Consider the following 22,533-nt stretch of genomic DNA (forward strand, 5'->3'; position numbering starts at 1 on the left):
ATGATTTCACCTGCAGAAAGTCATATCTTTTTTTTCTTCCTTATACTTCTCTGGCAGTCTGGTGAAGCTGATGGACTTCTTGGAATAATATATATAAATATATAGGACTACAAAGGATAGCAATCATATTTAAATAGTTTTCAAAGCACGAAAAGAAAAAAAGTTTGATACAGTATTCTATGTGTGTGTCTTTTTTTAAAATATTTATTTTTGGGAGAGGGAGAGAGAAGGCGAGTAGAGGAGGGGCAGAGAGAAAGAATCTGAAGCAGGCACTGGGCTCTGAGGTGTCAGCACAGGGCCCGATGCCAGGCTCAAACTCATGAACCGCAAGACCATGACCTGAGCTGAAGTCGGAAGCTTAACCGACTGAGACATTCAGGAGCCCCTCTATGTGCTTAACACATTAAATAATACAAGGTGGTGGTGGGCCTAATCACTTCTTTAATTTCCAAATTAGCATGGCCATACACAATATTTTGAGATATTTGCAACAAATAGTCTGTTAATACTACGATCTACTGCCTACATTCCTAATATAAAGAAATGCCAAATTTTAGTGAGAGATTAGGAATAATAAAGATGTAATTTTTTTCTTTCCATTTACATTCACAGATTGTCTAAATTCTACCCATGGGTAGAAGGTCTGTAGGTTACGAGTCCCTGTTCTGGAGTGGCTTACCAAGGCAGAGGTGGTGAGAGCAGTCTGCCCTGGTGCGGAAGAGTTATTTCATCACTGACGTTGTCCTCAGAAGATACTGAGGACAAAAAGCGGACTCACCTGCAGTTAATTATATTGTTTTTAAATTCCGTATAGATCATGTATCCCCTAAATGCCTGCATCTGAGGTGGGCAGAACACTCCCAATGGCCCCCAACCTCATCCCTTTAGTATGCTATTATTTGAGAAAGAAGATCAATGGCTTAAAAACTAGCCTAATTAATAAGATTGTTGATACACAATCAATCTCTCTATATAAAGCTTGGAAAAAAACTAATCAAGTACAACTGTACTTCCTAATTAAGAAGCCTAATTAAGAATACAATTCACCTGACTTATTATCTACTAAAAGCAAAGTCTGTAGGCTTCTTTTAGAGACTTCTCCTTGTTCCTTGTCCCCTGCCTATGAACAGACTTAAAATGTATATAAAATTATCTTCCAGGAATCTGTGTAAAATTACAAACACTGTGGACTCTTCTCCACCCACTTTATTTACAAGGAAGTAAGACTTGGCTTAATAACAATGTTTCTGGTCTTTTACAATTAGGATTGCTTTGGACAGAATTGGGGACCATGACTCTTTCTCACTAATGTTGCTACTACTGCCTCGGAGAGCAGAGAGCAAAATGCTTACATGCTCATGAAGCTCCTACTGACCACAGAAGCCCTTTCCAAATCCCTTCCCAACATAACACTGCAGGCATTGCCAGCAAGTACTGGAATATGACACATACAGAGAAACTTACTAATTAGTTTTAAATTTAATGTCATCTAATGTCCCTTTCTAGCTCATAAATTTTACAAATTTTATCTCAAATATTTATACTTGATATAAATGGCATTTCTACTTCCAGCCAATTCATGAAGTAACTTTAGATTTCATTTATAAAAAGGTTCTCAAGTACTTTCAAGTTGCCATTAAAATACCTATGAAAGATGTGGGAACACTACTGGCTCACCTGGAAATCTGTTTTTCTTAAAGTGTAGCTACCCTCTATCCCATCTTTTTATTACCTAACTGGCAACTGAGTGATCATTTCAATCTTGGACTGTATTACCTCATTCTGCTAGAGAATAACATCTTGAAAACTTAGCTGTATTTTCATACATAGTTCTTCTTGTCTTAATTATTTTGAAAAGGGAAGTGAAGATATGTATTTTCAGGGTGTATGTTCATATATGAATTTCGACTGTTTGCCTTAGCAAAAAATTATAGTCTAACATGGCATGGTCTAAGAAAAGTATGGGTAGAGAAAACTGTCAACTTCATGTCATAGATTAGTATAGGAGTTGGCAAACTACATCCATGGCCCAAATGCATCCTATAGTCCATTTTTATAAATAAAGATTAACTAGAACAAAGCCATATTCATTTGTTTACATATTACCTATGGCTGTATTCACAGCATTAAAGAGCAGAGTCGAGCAGCGGCAACAGACAGAACAACGCATAAAACCTAAAATATTTACTACCTGGCCTTTCACAGAAAAAGTTTGCCACTCTTGGTTTGGTATAACTGGAAAGATCCATTTTAGCTCTAAAATATCAATAATGCTCTTGACTCTCTATGAAAAATGGATACTACTAATAGGCATGCATACAACTATAAAAGGAATAGTTTGAAAATAGTAAAAATAAAAGATCTTTCCTTAAACTCTTTGATTTACTCATGCAAAAAAATAAAATGTTGAGCTAATGCCAGGGCAAATAGTAAGCAGAGCTCCAAAGGAGCTTACGGAATAAAGAAGAGAAGTCTAATTTGAGGTCCCTACCATTTTGGACTGGTAATGTAAACTCTCAATAGCCAAGGTTAATTAGACCACAGTTGATTTTTTTTCAGAAAGGGTATCATCGCTTTGTACACTTAGTGATATTAACATGCCTGTTTTTATCTGTAATCTGCTCTTGCATCATCCTGAGCTTTGCAGGAGGAATATATGCTCCACCAGTACGAGTAAGAAGAGGATCCAGTTCATCTTTCTTCTTCTTTGCAGTAGGTTCATCCTGAGCAGGGGAATTCTGGGTTACTGACTGTTCTGGGCTTCTTCTCCCAGGAGATGGGGATTTCCGAGACCTTTTACGATCAGCATCTCTTTCTCTTTCTCTGCGTTTTTCTCGGTCCCTACTTCTGTAATATTAAAAAAAAAATTTTTTTTTTTTTGAGAAAAGACCATATAAATTACATTCTTAAATGAGCTACATACCAAATGAGCAAGACCATTTGCAGGTCACAAATTCAGATAAGGAAAAGTGGTTTGGAATGGTGAGGAAGTGCTTCACAGAGAAGATAGAACTTAAAAGAGGTCTTCAAAGCTTGACAGAATTTACACTGGGGCAAGTAGAGGAAAGTGGAGGAGGAAGCAGGGCATTCTGCAACTAGTGGAAGACAGAGTAACTACTAGAAAAGTGAGCAGGGATGTTCAAGCTAATTAGCAGAATAGTCAGGAAACAATAAGGAATCATGTATAATGGCAGTTGGAAAGATGAATTTGAGTCAGACTATGAAATCTTTAAAGACAAGGAACAGACTTCAAGTTTTTTATACTGGAGTTGATGGGGAATCATTAGTAGCTTTTGAGTGTGATAATGACGTGAAAATAGTGTTTTAAGAAGACAATTTAGCCTCTGACATACATGATAAACTGTATAAAGAAGAAACCAGAATTTATCTCCAAATGGCAATTTAGAAGTAAAATTATCTTAAAAAACTGTAACATTTGAAATTATTCCTCCATAGAAGTGGCATTTAAAACCTCAGAATATCAGAAACATCTGGTTATTCGAGACAGTGTAAAAAAAAATCAACTATTTTCTACCTATAAGTGCCCATTCTTAAGCTATCATTTTTGTAGCTGAGTATCCATTCTGAAGCTAACATTTTAAAACAGTCAAGGTATTATTCTCTGAAATGATCAAGAACTAATGGGCAACAGTGAGTGAGTATCCATTCTTAGGCTAACATTTTTAAAACAATCAAGGTATTATTCTCTGAAATTACCAAGAACTAATGGGAAATAGTAAATACCTGCTTTTTGCTATTTTTTCTGAGAAGAATTTGTCCACTTAGTTATTTTTTACCTATACTACCTGGGAAACTCAGATCATTCTGCTCACACTTTGGGCACCATGAGTTAAATGAATATAGTAAATAAAAACAAGTTTCATTTATCACTATTACCAGGAAACTGCTGGCTAGATTTTAGCTAGATCTAGGAAGGGTGTATTTGAGATGGTCTGTCTTAACAAACAGTAATACAACTTACACACAAAGAGAAAGCAGTCACCTAGCCAGGTAGATGCAGAGAAGCTGCTTTGAAACTTAAGTATACCACTATCCACGGAGACACAGTGAACAGAAGGGAAGAAAAGTGGTTCCAAATAGACATGTTAATTAGTCACAAAGCCAGGTGCACTGAAATCTAGGCAGTGATTTGCAACTGAGTTGCTTCTTATTGTGAGTGTGATATGTTCCAAGAAAGCAGCTACAGCAGGAATTTACTGGCAAGGGTTATGATTCTTCTGAGAAACACTAGGTAAGACTGCTAGCTGACTGATAAACTTGCATCTTTATAATTTTAATATTTGGACCTTCGGAGTGCAGAAGTAATAGAGTCAGTCTTCTTTGAGACTAAATAGCATCTCTTCCAATGCTTTCATACTGTTAGCTTTTATTTCTACATAATACACAGTCTGCTTACTTCATAGTATTGTTGTACGGATCAAATGAGACTTATGTACATACAATGGACCAAAAACAGTTACAATGAAGCAATAGTCAGAGATTTTGGAAAAAAACATGGGCATTGGAGTCAAAATTGAATTCAAATCCCAGTTTCATTGTCAACCAGATAGGCAACTGCAACCTCAGGTAAATTACTTAATCCCTTCAAACCCACTTTTTAAAATTTGTAAACTGTGAAAAATAGTATCTAGTTTTAAGTGTTTTAACCGTATTTGACAAAGTATGCAGAATGCCCAGCTCACCAATTATGATGGCAGTCGTTGTTCTTAATGGGTGTCATTAAGGTGATAGCAGATGAGCCTGGCTTTTGGAGGTTAATTTAATCTGACATTTTGGTTTTAGATATAGTATATTAGAAAGTAAGTAGTGAGAAGGAAAGTTTGGCTGCAGATATCACATAACGTGATTAGCTCCAAACTGCAGAGGAATTTAATCAAAATTTTAATGGGGGTATAGTCTTGGTAGTCATGGAGTGGGTAATACGAGGGAGATATCAAAAGGATACAGACCTCAGTGAACAATAAAATATGGTAGACAAGTTTTTGAACATGGATGACCAATAATAAGGTGGGTAGTCAAATTCTCCAAAGGCTCAGGAAAGAATATATTTAGATAAAAACTAGACGGGCAGCTTCACTCTCACTGTCCTAGTGCCATCATGCAGCAAAGTAAACTGAGATCACTCTATCCATATGGTATCAATGACTTTCAGTAAGGGACCTCAAAAACTCATCCTCATGCACTACAGTATCATATCATGAATAAGAGCTTAGGCTCAGGGTCAGACAGACCTGGACTTGCCACAGACTTGCTTTTAAAACAAAAACAAATGACTTAATTCTCTATGCCTCAGTTTCTTCATCTATAAAATACACAATAGTATCTACTTCATATATTTACTGCAATAAGGAGTTAATCCACATGAAGTCTTTATTAGAAACCTGGCACCTAAGAACATCCGTTTAAAATTAGCTATTATTGTTTTCATTATGAAGCGTAAAAAAGAATTTAAACGAGTGTGATTTTTCTATAGTTAAAATTTCCAGTACTAACCGCGACTCCATGCTACCATCATGAGATCGTCCTCTTCTTGAACGCTCATAGTCCGACCTGCTGTAATCAATGCAATCTCTATCCCGAGGGGATCTGTCTTGTTCTGCATATCTAACACATAAAATAAGAAAACCAAAGTTATAAGATGAAAACAACTGTTATAAATACTTAGCAAAGTCATATACTGGTAATGCTAAAGTAACTCTATGGCTGAACAATGTCTTATCAAACTATTTTTAACAAACAGCTTATTTGGTTGACATTCATTTAGTCTTGACTATAGAAGCTTTCAGCTTGTGTACAAAATAACTACTAGAGTTCACGTAACCAAACCTGTCATCCTGATTCACACTGTCTCAAGTAAAGGATTATATATCTGGATATCATATGTAGTTAGCATGAAAAAGGCCACCCTGCAAATGACTCGTTTGCCTAGTTGACTCATTTTATCAAAGCAATAACCACAAATGAGACCAACGTCATGGGTTGGCCTCCATAAAGAACAGTTTAACTCACTCCAACAGACATCCACAAAACATCAGCTGTTATTCTTGAATCTGCTTTACCGAATAGCAGTGCAAACAGATTGAAATTATTAGCAAACAAGGATGACAGTATAAGATCTGCCTTAAACCTAAAACAATAAAATCAGAGAACCTTAAGAGAAGTTAAACATGTACACACATAATAAACATACATAGTAACATACACAGTAATTATAGTGATTCATATTTCATGTATAGTTAACCCTTGAACAACTGCAGGTTTGAATTGTGAGGGTTCACCTATACATGCTTTTTTTCCAATAAATACAACATAGTACTATAAATATGTTTCTCTTCCTTATGATTTTATTAATAACATTTTTTTGCCAGCTTACTTTATTGTAAAAATACAGTATGTAACACAGATAACACATGCAAAATATTAGTTGACTGTTTATGTTGCTGGTAAGGCTTCTGGTCAACAGTAAAGTATTAGTAGTCACTTTTTGGGGAGTTAAAAGTTATAAGCAGATTTTTGACTGCAGAGGGCACCACTGCCTCTAACTCCCAGGCTGTTTAGGGGTCAACTGTATACCTCTACAAGTAATTTATATACATACAGATATAGGTGTGCATCAGTACATGCAGAGAGTTGTTTTTTTTTCTTTTAGACAGAGTAGATGATTGATGAAAAGTACTAAGTAGTTGCAAACCATCACAATTAACTTGATGTCAATGAAACAAAAGTTTTTAGAGACAGCAGAGTGGCATAAGAAGAAAGTACATACAGGGTAAGGCAGAGATCAGACAACTGAAAGAAGGTTTAGAGGATGCTTTTCCCTTCATAAATTATTTTCAATGGTCATAGTTCACTAAGTGAAATAATCAAAGTACTACTATGAATGCCTGATGAACATTAATAGTAATATTTGTCGGGGTGCCTAGGTGGTTCAGTTAAGCATGTGACTCCTGATTTCGGCTCAGGTCATGCTCTCACGTTTCGTGGATTCGAGCCCCCCATGGGGTTCTTCACTGACAGGGCGGAACCTGCATGGGACTCTCTGTCTCTCCCTCTCTCTCTGTGTCTCTCCCACTTGTGTGCTCTCTCTCAAAATAAATAGTTAACTTAAAACAATAGTAATATTTCTAGATCTTTGATCTTAACACAATTATAAGATATGATACACATAAAAGCATTCTGAAACCTATTAAGAGCCATGTATAGGACAGTGGTAACAAAAGCAACACTTCAAAATAATTTCAACTCCGTTTTCCATTTTATAAACTTTCATTTAGTATCCATTTCAATTTATAAAACTTTAATTTTTTGATATGCTGAAATTATTCTTTCTCACCTCCAAAATTAGATAAAATCTAGAATTATTTACTAGAAACTACCAGAACAGTCATTCAAAAATGATTTGTCCTCAAGCTTATTCAAATAATACTGAAAACCGTCAAAAATAAATTGTTCACCCTAAAATTAGGAACCTAACAGCTAAATAATTTCTTAAACTTATTACAAAAAATTTAAATTGCAGAAGCACATAAAATTATTTACCTGTCTTCTGGAGAGGAGGTCCTCTGATATGAATTATAGTTTTCCCTTCTGTCATGACCAGAAGAATGCTTTCAAAGGGAAAAAAAAAGAGGGGGGGGGGGACATTTAAAAAATTATGATAAAAACACACAGAAAATGAAATATGTCTTTCAGAAAAACAGAAGTGCCGTACAAATTATTTCAAAACATTTTTTTAAATCATAAGAAAAATACATGTTATCTAAATAGTACATAAGATAAAAGAAAATTTTCAGGGCCTCCAAGGTAAATATCTGTGGCAGATCTCTGGTTTCACTATGGACCAACCACTTTTTGGAAACAAGAAAAATTCAAGGTAGAAGAAAATAATTCTCAAATTTGTGATGCTAAGTTACTTAGTTGATATTTTATTCCTATACAATAAATTATAAATGTATAGAGTATCATTTTTATAAAGACCTTCTCTTGGTGAAAAACAAGACCAAAGCTTTTTCTTGGTGAAAAACATGACTAAGGGCCAGAGGTCTTCTGGCACAAAGAGCTCACTTCTGTGGTTATATCGAAGTCTTATAATACTGCACTTACCTCCTTGGATCTACTTTGACTTATAAAACCACTTTAATCCAGGTTAGTAAATCTGAATAAACAGCTAGAAGAAACCAACTCTAGTATATTTATGAAAATTCTTTTTTATTTTCAGAAAACATTTGAAAGTCTGATATGTATAGCACTATGTTAGACTTTAAAGATTTGAAAAACACGATTTGTGAGACATAGCTCCTATGCCAAATCCTTTGGGAAAAAAAAAGACATACAAATAAGTAACTGCACTGTAACATGAAACTGAAGAGACATGTCACAGGAGTCAGAAATATGAACTATCCAGTGAGAACACATCCTAATTTCAAAATCCAAATATAGTTAAAAAGCCAAAATATTTATCTCTGTAAATAGGTAAGTTTTTTACATTACTGGTGAAAATTCATGTTGACCAGTTTTTTGTTTTTTTTTTTAGAATTAAAATAATTTTAACTACCTAATTGTAAGAAAAGAAAAATTGTATGTTTTTTTAAAGTACCTTCACCTAGAAATCTAAGAAAATGTAAATCAAATAATGAGCAACTTGTTCTGCATATTTATATGCTTGCCTCCTTAATAGGAAAAAGATACATTTCAAAATAGAAAGTTATGGGGTGCCTGGGTGGCTCAGTCAGTTGTGCATCTGACTTTGGCTCAGGTCATGATCTCGCGGTTTGTGAGTTCGAGCCCCATGTCGGGCGCTGTGCTGATAGCTGGGAGCCTGGAGCCTGATTCAGATTCTGTGTCTCCCTCTCTCTGCCCCTCCCCTGCTTGTGCTCTGTCTCTGTCTGTCTCTCAAAAATGAGTAAATGTAAAAAAAAAAAAATTAAAAAAAAATAGAAAGTTATACTGCACAGAAATACAAACTTCAACTTCTTGTTTTATGAACGTCTAATTAACAGCAGTTTGAATCTAACATTCTCATAAATATATTGCCAAACAATCTCATTAACTATTGAATTTTTCTCCCCCCACAACTATTGAATTTTTCTAATAGTATATACAAACTATTGTATATAGGTGAATTAGCATGTGATCAAAATTTATAATTTACAGTAGCCATAGTTTGGCTACTATTTTATACTGAATACAACTATCTTAAAATCTGTTTCTATGTTTCTAATGCATATAAGAAAGTTTTAAAAATTATTTCCCTTAGCAACACAATGAAGTAGGACATTTGTTCAGTATGTAGGACATAGATTTCTACAAAACCTGACACCAAGATCCTAAACCTAAAATGGAGCACAAGATTCATTAGATTCATGGCAACATCAAACATAGTATTCACTGATCATTTATTACAGGACACAGCTCTTCCTGTGTAGATACTCTGGAGGATACACAAGATAGGAAAAACCCTCAGTGAACTTAGGATCTTATGGGAGAGAGATGATTGTAAAGATTTCCGTAATTAAACATATCAGATTGTATGTTCCTGAGAGAACAACAGAGATAAAAAGAAGAAGAAAAAGAGGAGGATGAAGAGGAGGAAGAAGAGGAGGACAGGAGGAGGAGAGAGAGAACTCAACAAAACTGCATGGTCTACTTTTTCTTTTATAAGGCACAGCAATTATTTTGATTACATTAGGGAAAAGGCCTCAGTTCTTTGCTAATGATTTTTAACACATCTCCGCAACATCTGTTGTAGGCATGGGGGGAAACCAAAAATATTGAAGTCGTGAATCAGAATTTCGTAAATATGATCAAGTTAACGTGACTGGCACACATAGAAGTGCTAACAGGACATCTTGAGTAGGGAACAGTACTGAATACTGAGGGATGACAGTGGGTAGAGGAGGATTTGAACTCGGATTTGGTAGATGAACGAGATTTCACTCATTTTTGACATGCGATCCAAATAATAACCTGAATTTTCCTATTTCCTTTATCATAAAGTTCAGATTATAAGTCAGAGTAGCAGTTGAAAATAATATATTGTCACAATTACCTTAAAAAATTCTCTAAGTTGTTCATTAAGCAAAACAAATGTTTATATCATGCAGTTACCTATAGTCTCTAACAATATAAACAGAGCAGTATATGAAGGTGAGTGGAGCAGAAACCCTGAATCCAGACCTCTGAGCATCCATTAGCCTCAGGGAACAAGTCTTTAAGAGCAAGGAGAGGAAGGGCTGGCAATAGGTGGGTAACTTGCTTCTAGATAGCTAAGGAGGCTGCAGTAAGACTCAATGGAAAAACAAGGAATCCTCAGCTAAAGCCTCCTGAACCTAGCAGGTAAGTCCTCAGAACATTAAAGGAAGATGTGAGCTTCACCTGAGGTAAAAATGGGCCCCACCCAGCTTTTGGACCTGCCTGTAGCTAAAAGGATGGAAAAAGAGAGGCAGACTAGATTGAGTACCAGCAGAGAGAGCTGAGCCATCAAGCCTGAAGGGCATGTGACTGAAGATAGCCACTCTCAGCCTAGGGGGATGCCACAGAGGACTCAGCAGGACCACAGGAGGCAAAGGCGGAGAAGCACAGTATACGAGGAGCAGGAAGAGGATCCTGAGAAAGACTAAACATGTCTCCCTCTGTGAAAAAAGTATCCGACTAAACCTGAGTGCTCTTGTCAGTCAAGAGCCAGTTACACACCAGGTCTCCTTTTTCTTTATGTCCCCGGCTCTTAGTATAGTCTGCAACCTACTAGGCCCACAATCAACCAACTGCTTAAGTGCCACTGGACCAACGAGTACAAGTCCCAAGGAAGCAGATTCCAGAACAATATATGAAGGTATCTACTGACAGATGGGTCTGCTTGAGACAGTGAGTTCCCACCAAAAGAGATGCAAGGACGGGCTGGGTGTCTACCTAGCCTTCTGCTCAACAGTACAACAGTCAACAGGATTTAGAAAAGATTGCAGCAGAGCCTGCCTCAGTGCCTGGTGTCCACTGTTAAGCTCGGTCTACTGGTTCTCTTTAAAAAAGAAAGTTTAGGGGTACAGGGGTGGTGGGGGAGAGAGGAAGGGAGCAGTGCCTAGATCTATAATTAAAAATATACCCTCCCCTTTACTGACTCTAAGCCCCAAGAAATGACGCGCCTGCTTGTAGATCTGTGAAACTGAAAAAAAGTGGAATGGTTTGTTCTCCTGCTAAGTCCAGTAACAGGCAGAGGAGCAGCTCTGAAAGTAGATGGAGTTACTGGTTCTGTTACTGCTCTGACTGTATCTACCACTCTACCTTTCTTACAGCCTGCTTCAGCCACACTAGACTCCGTCTTCATACTTGTTGTTTACTCTGCCTGGCACATGCTTCTCCTGGTCATCTGCATGGCTGACTTCCTCATATCCTTCAAGTTTTTGCTCAGATAGCTACTTTTTCAGTGGGTCCCTATTAAAAATTGCAACTTCCAATGCTAACGATCAACCTTATCCTATTTCTTTTGTCTACAGCCCGAATCTAACACTTAACACTGTACCATACCATAGAAATTACTTATGTATTAATTTTATAATTTATTTTGTCTTCCCCTACTAGAATGCAAACTCCACAAAACCAAGGATTTCTGTTTTGTTTACCACTTTACCTAAAGTACTTAGAACAGTCACTGGGACATAATTAAGAATTTAGTGACTATCTGTTAAATAAATAAATGTATAATGTCTAAGTAAAGGATGACACAGAATAAAGAACTCATTTATGCATATGAAATATTCAATAAAAGGCTCACTTGTAGATAGACATGCAGGAACTATGATCAACTGAGGAAGCAGACACCTGTCCCCCATTTCATGCTCATTCAGGAAAGTATGCTCTTTAAGAATGGTGGATTCTCTTGCCCTGTTATTTACTTTTCTTCTGCATGTGCTCACTCACATGCACTTTCTTGATTTGTGCAGGCATTGATATACACACACATGTACATGGACACATATATGCGCACACGTCCCGCATGTTCTCTTCTCACTTGTCCTCTTGCACACTATTGCTTCTATCTGACCAAGGATCTACATTTGAAATTGTCTAAGTTAGATATGCATACAATGTCTGTTTCTAATGTCCTATTTATGTAAATGCATTTTTGATTAAAGGATAATGGACTACAAGCTTATGTTCTTCATTATAAATTTCAAACACTTACTTTTATCTGTGCCACACTACTTTTCATTTTTTGTTGACAGTGGTCTGATAAATCAAAGACTCCTTAAGTTGGTCCAAATAACTGGTACCAAACAGTATGAATTCCTTGACAGTTTACTTTTTCTGTCTGCAAATGTTACCTGTGAAATAGACCAAAGAAAGTTTTGTTAACATCGATAAAATGTATGTGAAATAACAACATATTATTTCCACACAATGAACACTTGACCATCTTATTTTTCTTAATCACTAGGCACAGATATATAATTAATAATTATATAAAAATTTAAAAAGTCCTTAAATGGTTCCACATAACAATGTATAAAGAACACATATGTAGAACAGACTCTGAATAAGAGAGCAAATAATAACAATTAAACACCATAAGGTATTTTAGTCTAATGATGGAAAGGAACAAAACTTAATTTAATAACTGATGTCAGATAACTTTATTCAAATCGTTTTCATTGAGGGAAACCTATACCTACATCATAAAACAGTGCTGTGGTATTACACTAAACAAGTAAACAAAGGAAATGATATAAGATAAAGTCTATATAAACCGAGTACAAAATATCCCATGTTTCTATATAGACTAAGAATGAAATATCCAATTATCATTATCTTGTAATAATGATCACTCAGAAATAAATATGCTCTGCATAAAAATATAAGTAATTAAGTTTTAATGTAATCTATCAAAGGTACATGACTTCAGATATATTCAGACATGAGAACTAAGTATTTGGCTCAGAATAAACCTAGTCACCAATGTTAAATGCTAAAATAAAAGTTTTCCAATATCTATCTGTTAATTACATTTTAGGAATTTTTGAAAAATGCTGAATTGCTAGTTATGTTAACACAGAACTGTCATTTAAGTATTTTATTTTAATTATGTATCTAAATGGTTTATGGTTTGGTGTAAGGTAATGAAATCAACAAAAATCAAATGAAAGGGTAGAAAATAAGAGATTTAAAAGAGGTAGAAAATACAGAGAAAGAACTGTGCCAGTACCAAAATAATTGAATACAACTAGGAAAATTTTTAAGCTTGAATGCCAGAAAGGTTTATAGATTATCTAGTCCAATTCCTTCTTTTTATAGATAAAAATAATGAAGGTCAGATAAGTTATTTCAATGTCCTAAGCAATACTACCAGTTAATGGCAGACCTACAACTGGAAACTTAGCCTAAGGACACCCAATTAAATTTTCTTTCCACTAGACCACATACACAAAAATAATACTAACACTATAAAGTGACACAGAGTTGCTATCATTTAATGCAGATAGGGATATACACAGATCACTAAATCAAGAAAAGTTTCTATTACAGTGGTTAGCATGGTATCAAGGTTATTAAGAGCAATATATATGAGATTCTTTACAAACTTAACGTATAAAGTATAATTGCAGCCTAAAGCACACCACCAATTAAGTATTTGTAGCTGCAGTTAGATTAGCATGCTGCTAGGGGACTCTCAGAAGGGAGAGAGCCCGAGAAGAGGAGCCGCATGTGCCCAAATCTCTGACCACCTCTGAACCAACACATGAACAAAACAGTACTCAGAACTGTGAGTTCTGAGTACTCAAAGAACCGAACTGTGATATGAATAGCTGCGTAAGAGACAGAATTTGCAATTTAAGTCTAATCAAGTTAATTGTCTAAAAAGTCACCACTCCTCAGAGGAAAGTAACAGAATGTACAGTCTTAACTAACAGTTATAATGACCAGAATACAATTAAAAAAGTTATCAGAAAACTGTGGTCCAATCTTTAAAAAAAAAGATAATCAAAGACCAACATTAAGATGGCCCAGATGTTGGAATTGGCATACAAGGTTTTTGAAGCATATTCCAAAGCACAAAGGAAAACACACTTGCAAGGAATACACAGGAAATTTCAGCAAAAATGAAACAAACAAAAGCAAACAAAAACAACAATGAAAAGAATAGAACCAAAATGAAATTTTAGAACTGAAAAATATGTGAAGTGAAAAACTCACTGGTTAGCCAAACCTAAGGCAAAATGGAGATAATAGAAAGTCAATGAAATTATATAATCTAAGAGATAAAAAGTATCCAATCTAGAAACAGACAAAAAAATTAATGAACAGGGACATGTAGGACAATTATCAAAAGGCCTAATCTACATGTAATCAAAGTTCATGAAGGAAAAAAATGGTATAGGAAAAAAATACTTTAAGAAATAGCCAAATTTCCCCCCAAATTTGGCAAAAGGCATAAATTTACAGATTCATGAAGCACAGATAATCCTAGAAAGGATAAATATAAAGAAAACCATGCCTATACACACAGTCATACAGGGAAATAACTGTTCAAATTATTTCTGACTTCTTATCAGAAACTAAGGAGACTAGAAGACAATCTTAAGTGCTGAAAGATTAAAAAAAACCTGCTACCCTAAGATTCCAACAAAAATAATATTAAGAATGAAGATAAAGACATTTACTAATTAAAACAAACAAAAGAAAACTAAGAGAAACAGAATGCAGCACCAGCAGACCCATTCTCCAAGAAATGCTGCAGTTCTCAGGCTTTAGGGAAATGACACCAATGGAGACTTCAGAAAGTAATGAAGAACACTGGAAATGGTGACTTTTTCAGGAAGTATAAAAGACTACTTTTTCCTTCACTTAAAATACATAGGTCTGTTTAAAGTAAAAATAACATCTTGAGGGTCACCTGGGTGGCTCAGTCAGTTAAGCATCTGACTGTTGGTTTTGGCTCAGGTCATGATTTCACAGTTCATGAGTTTGAGCCCCACGTCAGGCTCCATGCTGCTGGTGCAGCAGAGTCTGCTTGGGATTCTCTTCCTCTCTCTATGACCCTCCCTCTCTCAAAATAAATAAATGCACTTATTAAAAAAAAACATCTTGAGGGGTTATAGTGTATGTAGTTGAAATAGACACATTAGGTAGCATATATAGGAGGAGGTAAGATAGACCTACATGATCCAAGATTTCTAAGTTTTTTGTGAAGTGGTAGTAATTAGTATCAAATCTAAGAAACTTATGGAAAGTTAAGGATACATATTGTTTCCCCTAGAACAATGACTGCAAAAGTAATGTTAAAAAATATAGCTAAAAAGCCTGTAGATAACTTAAAATAGAATTTAAAAATATTTAAATTTAAAATTTAAAATTAAAATTAATTTAAAAGGGCAAGATAGAGCAAAGGAACAAAAAACAGAAGGAGGAAAAAAAACAAGATGGCAGACCTAAATCTAACTCTGTTAATTATATTAAATATTAATGAACAAACAACTCAAACAGAAGCTACTTCTCTCTCACCTCAGGTGGATCTGACCCTGAAGGCATGATCTTGTCTCCACTGGGTTTTAGGTCCCATGTGCCTTCTCAGACAAGATGACTGTGCCGTATTACACAAATTTCATGACTTTTTGACATGACTCATTCCTGTATTTATGGCTATAAACGTATAGAGCCATGAAACTCAAAATTTCACTCAATTAACTTTTGCTTAAAGGTGATGGTTTTTACCCCCACTAGCCCAATCATTATATCATTTCTAACAAATACTTATCACCTTTATCACCCAGCATCATTTATCTATACACTCATTCAAGAACAAATAATATTTACTACTTCTGTTATTTTGCCAGGCACCTTTCTAGGCACTGGCTAGACAGCAATGAACAGCCATATCAAAATCCCCTGCCCACATTGAGCTTATATTCTAGTTCTAAAAAGTAAATCTATAATGAAAAGCATAGCACTAAGCTGCTCAAGCAAAGTGGCTGGTTAAGTTTTTTTTTTTTTTTTTTTTTTGCAAATGCCAGTTTCATTCAAATCATTACTTAATGTAAAACTGGGTCCCTAGTTCTTTATGTTAAAAGTAATTAAATTATGAACACTTGTGTATAGAATTACTAGTACATATATTGGGGCCTACCTGACTTACTACATCAGATGTGTAGGGGAAAAGGGATGCCTAGGCATGCTGGTTACATGAAAGTATCCCCGATGTATTTCCAATATCCAACTCATCACCAGTTTGCCTCAGCTTTCCAATTTTGGATGAGAAATCTTGGTTCTCAATTTGCCATAAATTGAGAGTAAAATTGTACTTTACTTTAGGTAAAATACAGAGACTTCATAGCCTACCTCCTTTATAATGTTTAGTCAAAAATCATTTGGAAAGGAACACATACATTCCAAATGTATTAATCCTTACTAACTCATTGGTAAGAAGCATATATATGTGTGCAAAAGAATATCAATAAGCAGTGATTTTTAAATGAGAAATTTTGGGCACAATTCATAGGGAGAAAATTCTCAGTGGTAATGCACTGATTGCCGCAGCACAGGTTCTGTGGGAGTTTTAAGATATATGCCATGATAATTAAAGTAACATTACCTACTGCAACATGGCCACAAACAAACATAAGCACTAAAATGGAGTCATCCAGATGATAAAATATGTTTATAAAATGCTTTTATTATTCTTAAAATTAATATAAAACATGAAAAATTGAGAAAGGAAGAGAAAAAACCTACATCAACAGAGAAGTTCAGCCTTCCTAGGTAAACTGGACACAAATTTAATATACATTCATATATAAAGACTAAAATAACTTCTGTAAAAATATTTGCCTGTAAGTTTAAATAAGCTTATTAATTAGTGAGATCTGGAATATATTTTATGGAAAAATTAAAAGCCTAGAAAACTATGAATGTCCTTAATTTGTTCTTATTTCCAGGATAACCAGTGACTAAGTCCCTATAAAATTGAGACTATAGTATACTTCAGTGGAGGATTCCATTCTCTTTGGGTTCTATTATTATTATATAAATTAATCAGAGTTACTTATTGTACACAGGAGTTTTTGCTTCCCTACATTCATCTAAACACTCCTTCTATAAACATTAGGAAGTGAATTGTCCAGAAGGAACATCAAAAGAATCTGTGAAAGACTCCACCTAGTTCTGTTTACTATTTACAGGAAATAACCTGATGGATGCTGCTGCCATCATCACCACCACACATCACCTGCGACTGATTTCAAGGACTTTTTTGGTCCAGAAGCAGAAAACACTGAAAACTACTTCTGACCAAGGCTACAGAATAAGGCCCTCCTTCCCCTGATGATAGAAACCACTGATGATAATGCACTTCTTTGTGTATTTTTGTTTTTTATCCTCTTGGTTATTTATTTTTTCTCTCCTTGCTGGTTGATGCTTCTAAATCTGTACAATGGAACTTTCTACATTAATGGAAAGGTTCATATTCTGCACTGTCAGTAGCCACTTCATTAACACAATGGCCACTGGCCACATGTGGCTATTGAGCACTTCAAATGTGCCCAATGGATTTGAGAAAATTAATATTATAATTTTATAATTTTATTAATTTTATAATTAAGTTTACTTTTAATTTGAATAGCCATATGTGGCTGGCTAGTGGTTACCATATTGGGCAACATAATTCTAAATGATTAGTAGACACTTAGGTCTTTTAATCATGGTACTTCAAAATCCTTGTCCTTGACAATCTCCAGATATGGTATTAATAAAGAATTAATATCTAAAGAATCTAAAGAATCTAAAGAAGATACTGACAAAGTAAAATAACTCATATCCAACTTGTAAGAAAAGTCACTTGGTTATTTTCTACGAAAGGTTCAGATTACGGGAAATAAGGGATAATATAATAATCCTGGTCCTAGAGTCTGTCTATGTTTCAATCACCAAGGTGTGATCTCTACAGTCTTAAATGCAGTGCATCCACCATGATGCCAAACAATCGTTTAACATAAACGTCAAGAAAACATGGCACTAGACATACTAGGACGATCACAAACTTGATACATGATCATGACCTACTGAAAGACAGTGTAGCTATTGATTGATCATATCTCCAGAAGATAATGGCCTGTTCTGCAGCTGAAGCTGAGTAAGCAGAGGTACTAATAAAGTTAAAAAATAACCCTGATGGCAGCTATGAAGGGAGAATTGACAACTGAAACAGAAACTACTACTTATAAAATGGATTCTGCTAACTTGAAAAACATAAATATTATGCCAGTTTAAGTCACAATATACTTATCATGGATTAGCTAAGGTCATACTCTTATTTCTAGTTACTTTAGACCCATCTGTTCCAAAGTAAGACCACAAAATGATGTCTGCAAGGACCCATAAGTTTTAAAGATATGACCATTTACTGTCCCAGCAACTCGCTAGTTTACAAATTCAAATTCTGCCCAATCACTGCCAAGATGATCTGATAACTAACCTCTAGTCTCACAAAGATAGGAAGTACCCGTTCTTAAACCACCTTTTTGAGATGCTCCATGGTCCTCCACAGTATACTGTCTCCTTTGCTGCATATTAATACTAAACTTTGACAGCTAATGAGGTATGTCATTGGTGATTATTCACTAGTGAGCTTTCACATACAAGCCTAATGATCCAGTTTCTCAAATAATTCAATGCCATGGGGGACAAAAAAAGAAAAAAGAAAAAAAGGAGGATAGCTATTATAGAACAAAAGAGACAACAGATTTAGTGTGTGGCCCTTGTTTAGATCCTGAGTTGAACACTTTCCCTTCTCTAAAAGGGGATGTATTTATATAGTAGAACCCACTTTACCAACTTGAATTCAGTACTAACTCAACTGACTAATAAACTCTACCCAACTTTCCTTCTAAAATGGAGGTAGGCTGAAGTTCTTATTTCTGAATAAGGGATGAAATAATGGAAGAGAACATTTTCTAATCCAGTTCAATTGTCAACTTGCTAAAATTATTAGCATGTTTACATCATGGTTTTTGGACGGGGAGGGGGAGAATGAAAATACGGTGGGACACAAGACTCTCAGAATTACTTAAATCCTTATTACATATTTTCCATCCAAGAGAACTTATCTTAGTATGTACCTGAAATAAGACTCATTTCAAAATCACCTGTTACCTAAATACTGTGCCCAAGTTGATAATGGAGATACTTTAAGCTCTAATGCTAGTAATATATGAACTTTAATATTTTCCTCAACTTATAAACATGTATTCCATTGATACAAAAGTCATTTTAGAATAATATAATGATGAATGTCCTGAAGCTGATGTGCAGTGGTGAATGTAGACTAACCATCACTGTTCAAAACCAGCCAATGGGAGAACTGCCAATGTACACAGTAGCTCTTCAACAAACTAATCTACCCTTGACACTAATAGAGTCTATATAGCACATTACAATGATATTCCTGAGATATCCCAGAAATGAACAATTAACTACATATACTTTAGAAGTCTGAAATGTGTAATTTAGATTAAGATAACAATAGCAATAAATAATGATAAATTACTGCAGCCGCAAAAATACAACACTAGGCATTTCATTTATATATTCTTATTCAATCCTCATAATTACCTTGCTTTGTTAATTTTTTAGCCATATTTTCAATGGGAGAACTGAGGTTCAAAGAGTTGAAACAATGTGTCCAAGTAAATTATAGCTAGTAAATGGCAGAGCTAAAATCTAGATGGTTTATCTGATGCCAAAACCATCTGATATTGCATCCCAATGAAAATGACAACATTAATATATGGATACAATATTGGTAAACTATAAAATGTAAACAGATATAGTCTCTACTATACAGAAAATCTTCCTATCCTAAACTGACCCATTTTTCCGAAGTTTCAGATAGCAAAGGTTTTGATATTAATATAAAGCCCTACCCACTTCTTTTTAAAGATGCAAAATAATACTTTAAAGGTTCCCTTTGTTTAATTAGCATAGCCGGAATTCACTCTGACCAGGTACAGTATAAGCAAATAAGTCACTTGACTCCACTGTGCAAGATTCACCATTTTCCTTGGCTATCCTTGGTTCTGAGACCTGGTTTCTCTTCTCAACTTACCTACACATACATATACACAGCAATTTTCTGTGTATTTTATTTCAAATTACCTTACTTATCTAAATGTAATGAGTTTTCTTTCTCATCAGTGTGTGTTATCTTTTCCTTTCTACCCTTCAACCATCATCACCAAATAATTTTCTGCCAATCAAGCACACTCTGTTAGATTTCCATGTCCCAAAATGTAACTGTGAAATTGACAATTTTACAAAGTAGACTGCTACTACAATTCTAACAAAAAATGCATAAAGTCCTATTATCGTCCAGATTTATACAGAATACGCCCATAAGGAAATTCTGGGAGTTTAACATGTGCATGCTTGATACTTAGACTAATTGGAAATTCCTGCAATGAGAGCGATTTATCTAGAGTTTATAGCTCTCGCTGCTCTTCTTAGTATCACTATGTGGATTTTATGATGAATTATTAAATTTCTCTCTCCTTGTCACAAGTAAGCAACTCAGCAAAACCACACCTGCTCTCCTGAACAACGAGGGCATTTTATGATAAGAAGATGGTAGTTTAAAAATTATTTTCCCATCAGTGTCAGCAAGCATCAGAAGGCAAAATATTTAATAATGTTTGTAGGATGCACTTTAGATTGTTAACTGGAAACTATGAAATTGTAAATTCTGTAATTATCTTAAAAGTTCAGATGATGAAAACGTCAACTAATGGCTGTAATGCACTGCTTTCTCAATGATTTCTGTTGAGCACTCCTACCGTTGTCCCCGTTGTCCCCAAGGCATCCTCAACCAACGTGACTTGCTGTAACTGTCATAAATTAAAAGGAAGTCAACAAAGTCCATTCCCTTTCCTTCAGGTTGCTCTACTGCATTCTACACAGTAACAGCACACTTGACAAATGTCAAACATGGTAACAGAGTTAAAAAAAAACAATCTTAGTTGCTCAATAAGGGAAAATGGTAATATTACGCAGTATTCAAAAGAAAAACCAGTTTAAATATGTTCTAAATACAAAACTGAAATGGGAAGGAGATAGTAGTAGGATCCTCAAGAAAATCCCCAAAGAGGACCCAAGCCCCTGGCCCTTCCACAAGGCAATTTTCCTTCTCAGGGAAAAGATACTAAAAACAGATTGGCCACATTTCTTAATATATGATAAGATGTCTATGGCCTTTACATATCTGTATTGAAGGAAAAATCCTTTTAAGAGAATTGCTTTCCTACTATTGTTTCTTGTTATTTTTAAAAATGCATACATATTGGTGAGAAATATGCTGCATTATATACCACACAAGGACAAATGATGTAATCTGATTTCAGCATAGGTTCACAATTTCAAGAAAATAAAAGCATCTGAACACTACTACCACTATAAGGATAAGTCACCAGGTACAGGTGATGATCCCTTGTCTGCAATTATGGAATCTGAAAAGCTCTGAAAATACAATATTTCTTTTCCTTCCTTTCCTTTTTTTTTTTTTTTTTTTTATAGAAGGATAGTTGACACACAATGTTATATTAGTTTCAGGTATACAACGTAGGAATTTGACAACTCTATACGTTATGCTATTGTCAGCACAACTTACAAAGATTTTTTTTTTCAGTTTATTTTGAGAGAGAGTGAGCACAAACAGGGCAGGGACAGAGAGAGAGGGAGAGAGAATCCCAAGCAGGCTCCACCCTATCAGCGCAGCACCTGACACAGGGCTTGAACTTCCGAACTGTGAGATCATGACCTGAGGTAAAATCAAGAGTCGGACGCTCAAACAACGAAGCCACCAAGGTGCCCCACAAAGATTTTTCTTAAGCTTGTGGGAAACTCATCTGGCAGCAAAACTTGACCTGTACCAACCTGAGACTTAAATGTGACTCTTCATTTGTTGAACTGTAGAAATATTAATGTGTTTGATTGGAAGATATTGCCTGGGATTCCAAAAGGGCTATTACTTCATAAATATATGTGCACTGTGTTTCTTTAAAATCTTAAAAATTCTGAATGTCGAAACAGTTCTGGCTCTAAGATTACAAATAAAGAACTGTAGACCTGTACTCTTATTGTTTCCTAGTCAATACATATACCAGGTGTGCTCTTTGACTTCTAACCATTTGAATGACTGAAGATTCCCATGTTCAATTATAGGGCTGGGAGGTGTGCAAATAGTACCTGGATACTATTTGACTTTTTATGAGGAATAAACAAAATATAAAGGCCTTTGATTAGTCTTCTGACTCTGTGCAGGGGAGACAGCCCCAATTTGGGGACATCCTAAGACGACGGTAAAAAGACACAGATTAGTAAAAAAAAAAAAAAAAAAGACAAAATCTAAAAGCTCTTAACATTTTAATAAAAATTACTCATTATAAACTGAGAGGAGGTATTATCCCTCATTCATTTCCTATATCATGAAGCCAGTCCATACTGGTCTGTATTTAACCAAAGAAATTAAAAGTGATATAA

At 35.1% G+C, this 22,533-nt stretch overlaps 1 protein-coding gene across 1 annotated transcript in view; it reads right to left on the minus strand.

The window, feature by feature from the left end:
* CWC22 (CWC22 spliceosome associated protein homolog) overlaps positions 1 to 22,533 on the minus strand; it is a 56,130-nt gene that overhangs the window by 28,598 nt on the left and 4,999 nt on the right. The window contains exons 2-5 of the mRNA XM_030325567.1: positions 12,200 to 12,338; positions 7,561 to 7,628; positions 5,515 to 5,625; positions 2,602 to 2,847 (exon numbers count right to left, since the gene is read on the minus strand). Of these exons, the coding sequence (XP_030181427.1) occupies positions 2,602 to 2,847; positions 5,515 to 5,625; positions 7,561 to 7,628; positions 12,200 to 12,226 (452 nt within the window). The 5' untranslated portion in view covers positions 12,227 to 12,338. The remainder of the gene's footprint in view (positions 1 to 2,601; positions 2,848 to 5,514; positions 5,626 to 7,560; positions 7,629 to 12,199; positions 12,339 to 22,533) is intronic.

This window comes from Lynx canadensis, chromosome C1 (assembly GCF_007474595.2).
Source record: "Lynx canadensis isolate LIC74 chromosome C1, mLynCan4.pri.v2, whole genome shotgun sequence".
Taxonomy (NCBI): Eukaryota; Metazoa; Chordata; class Mammalia; order Carnivora; family Felidae; genus Lynx; species Lynx canadensis.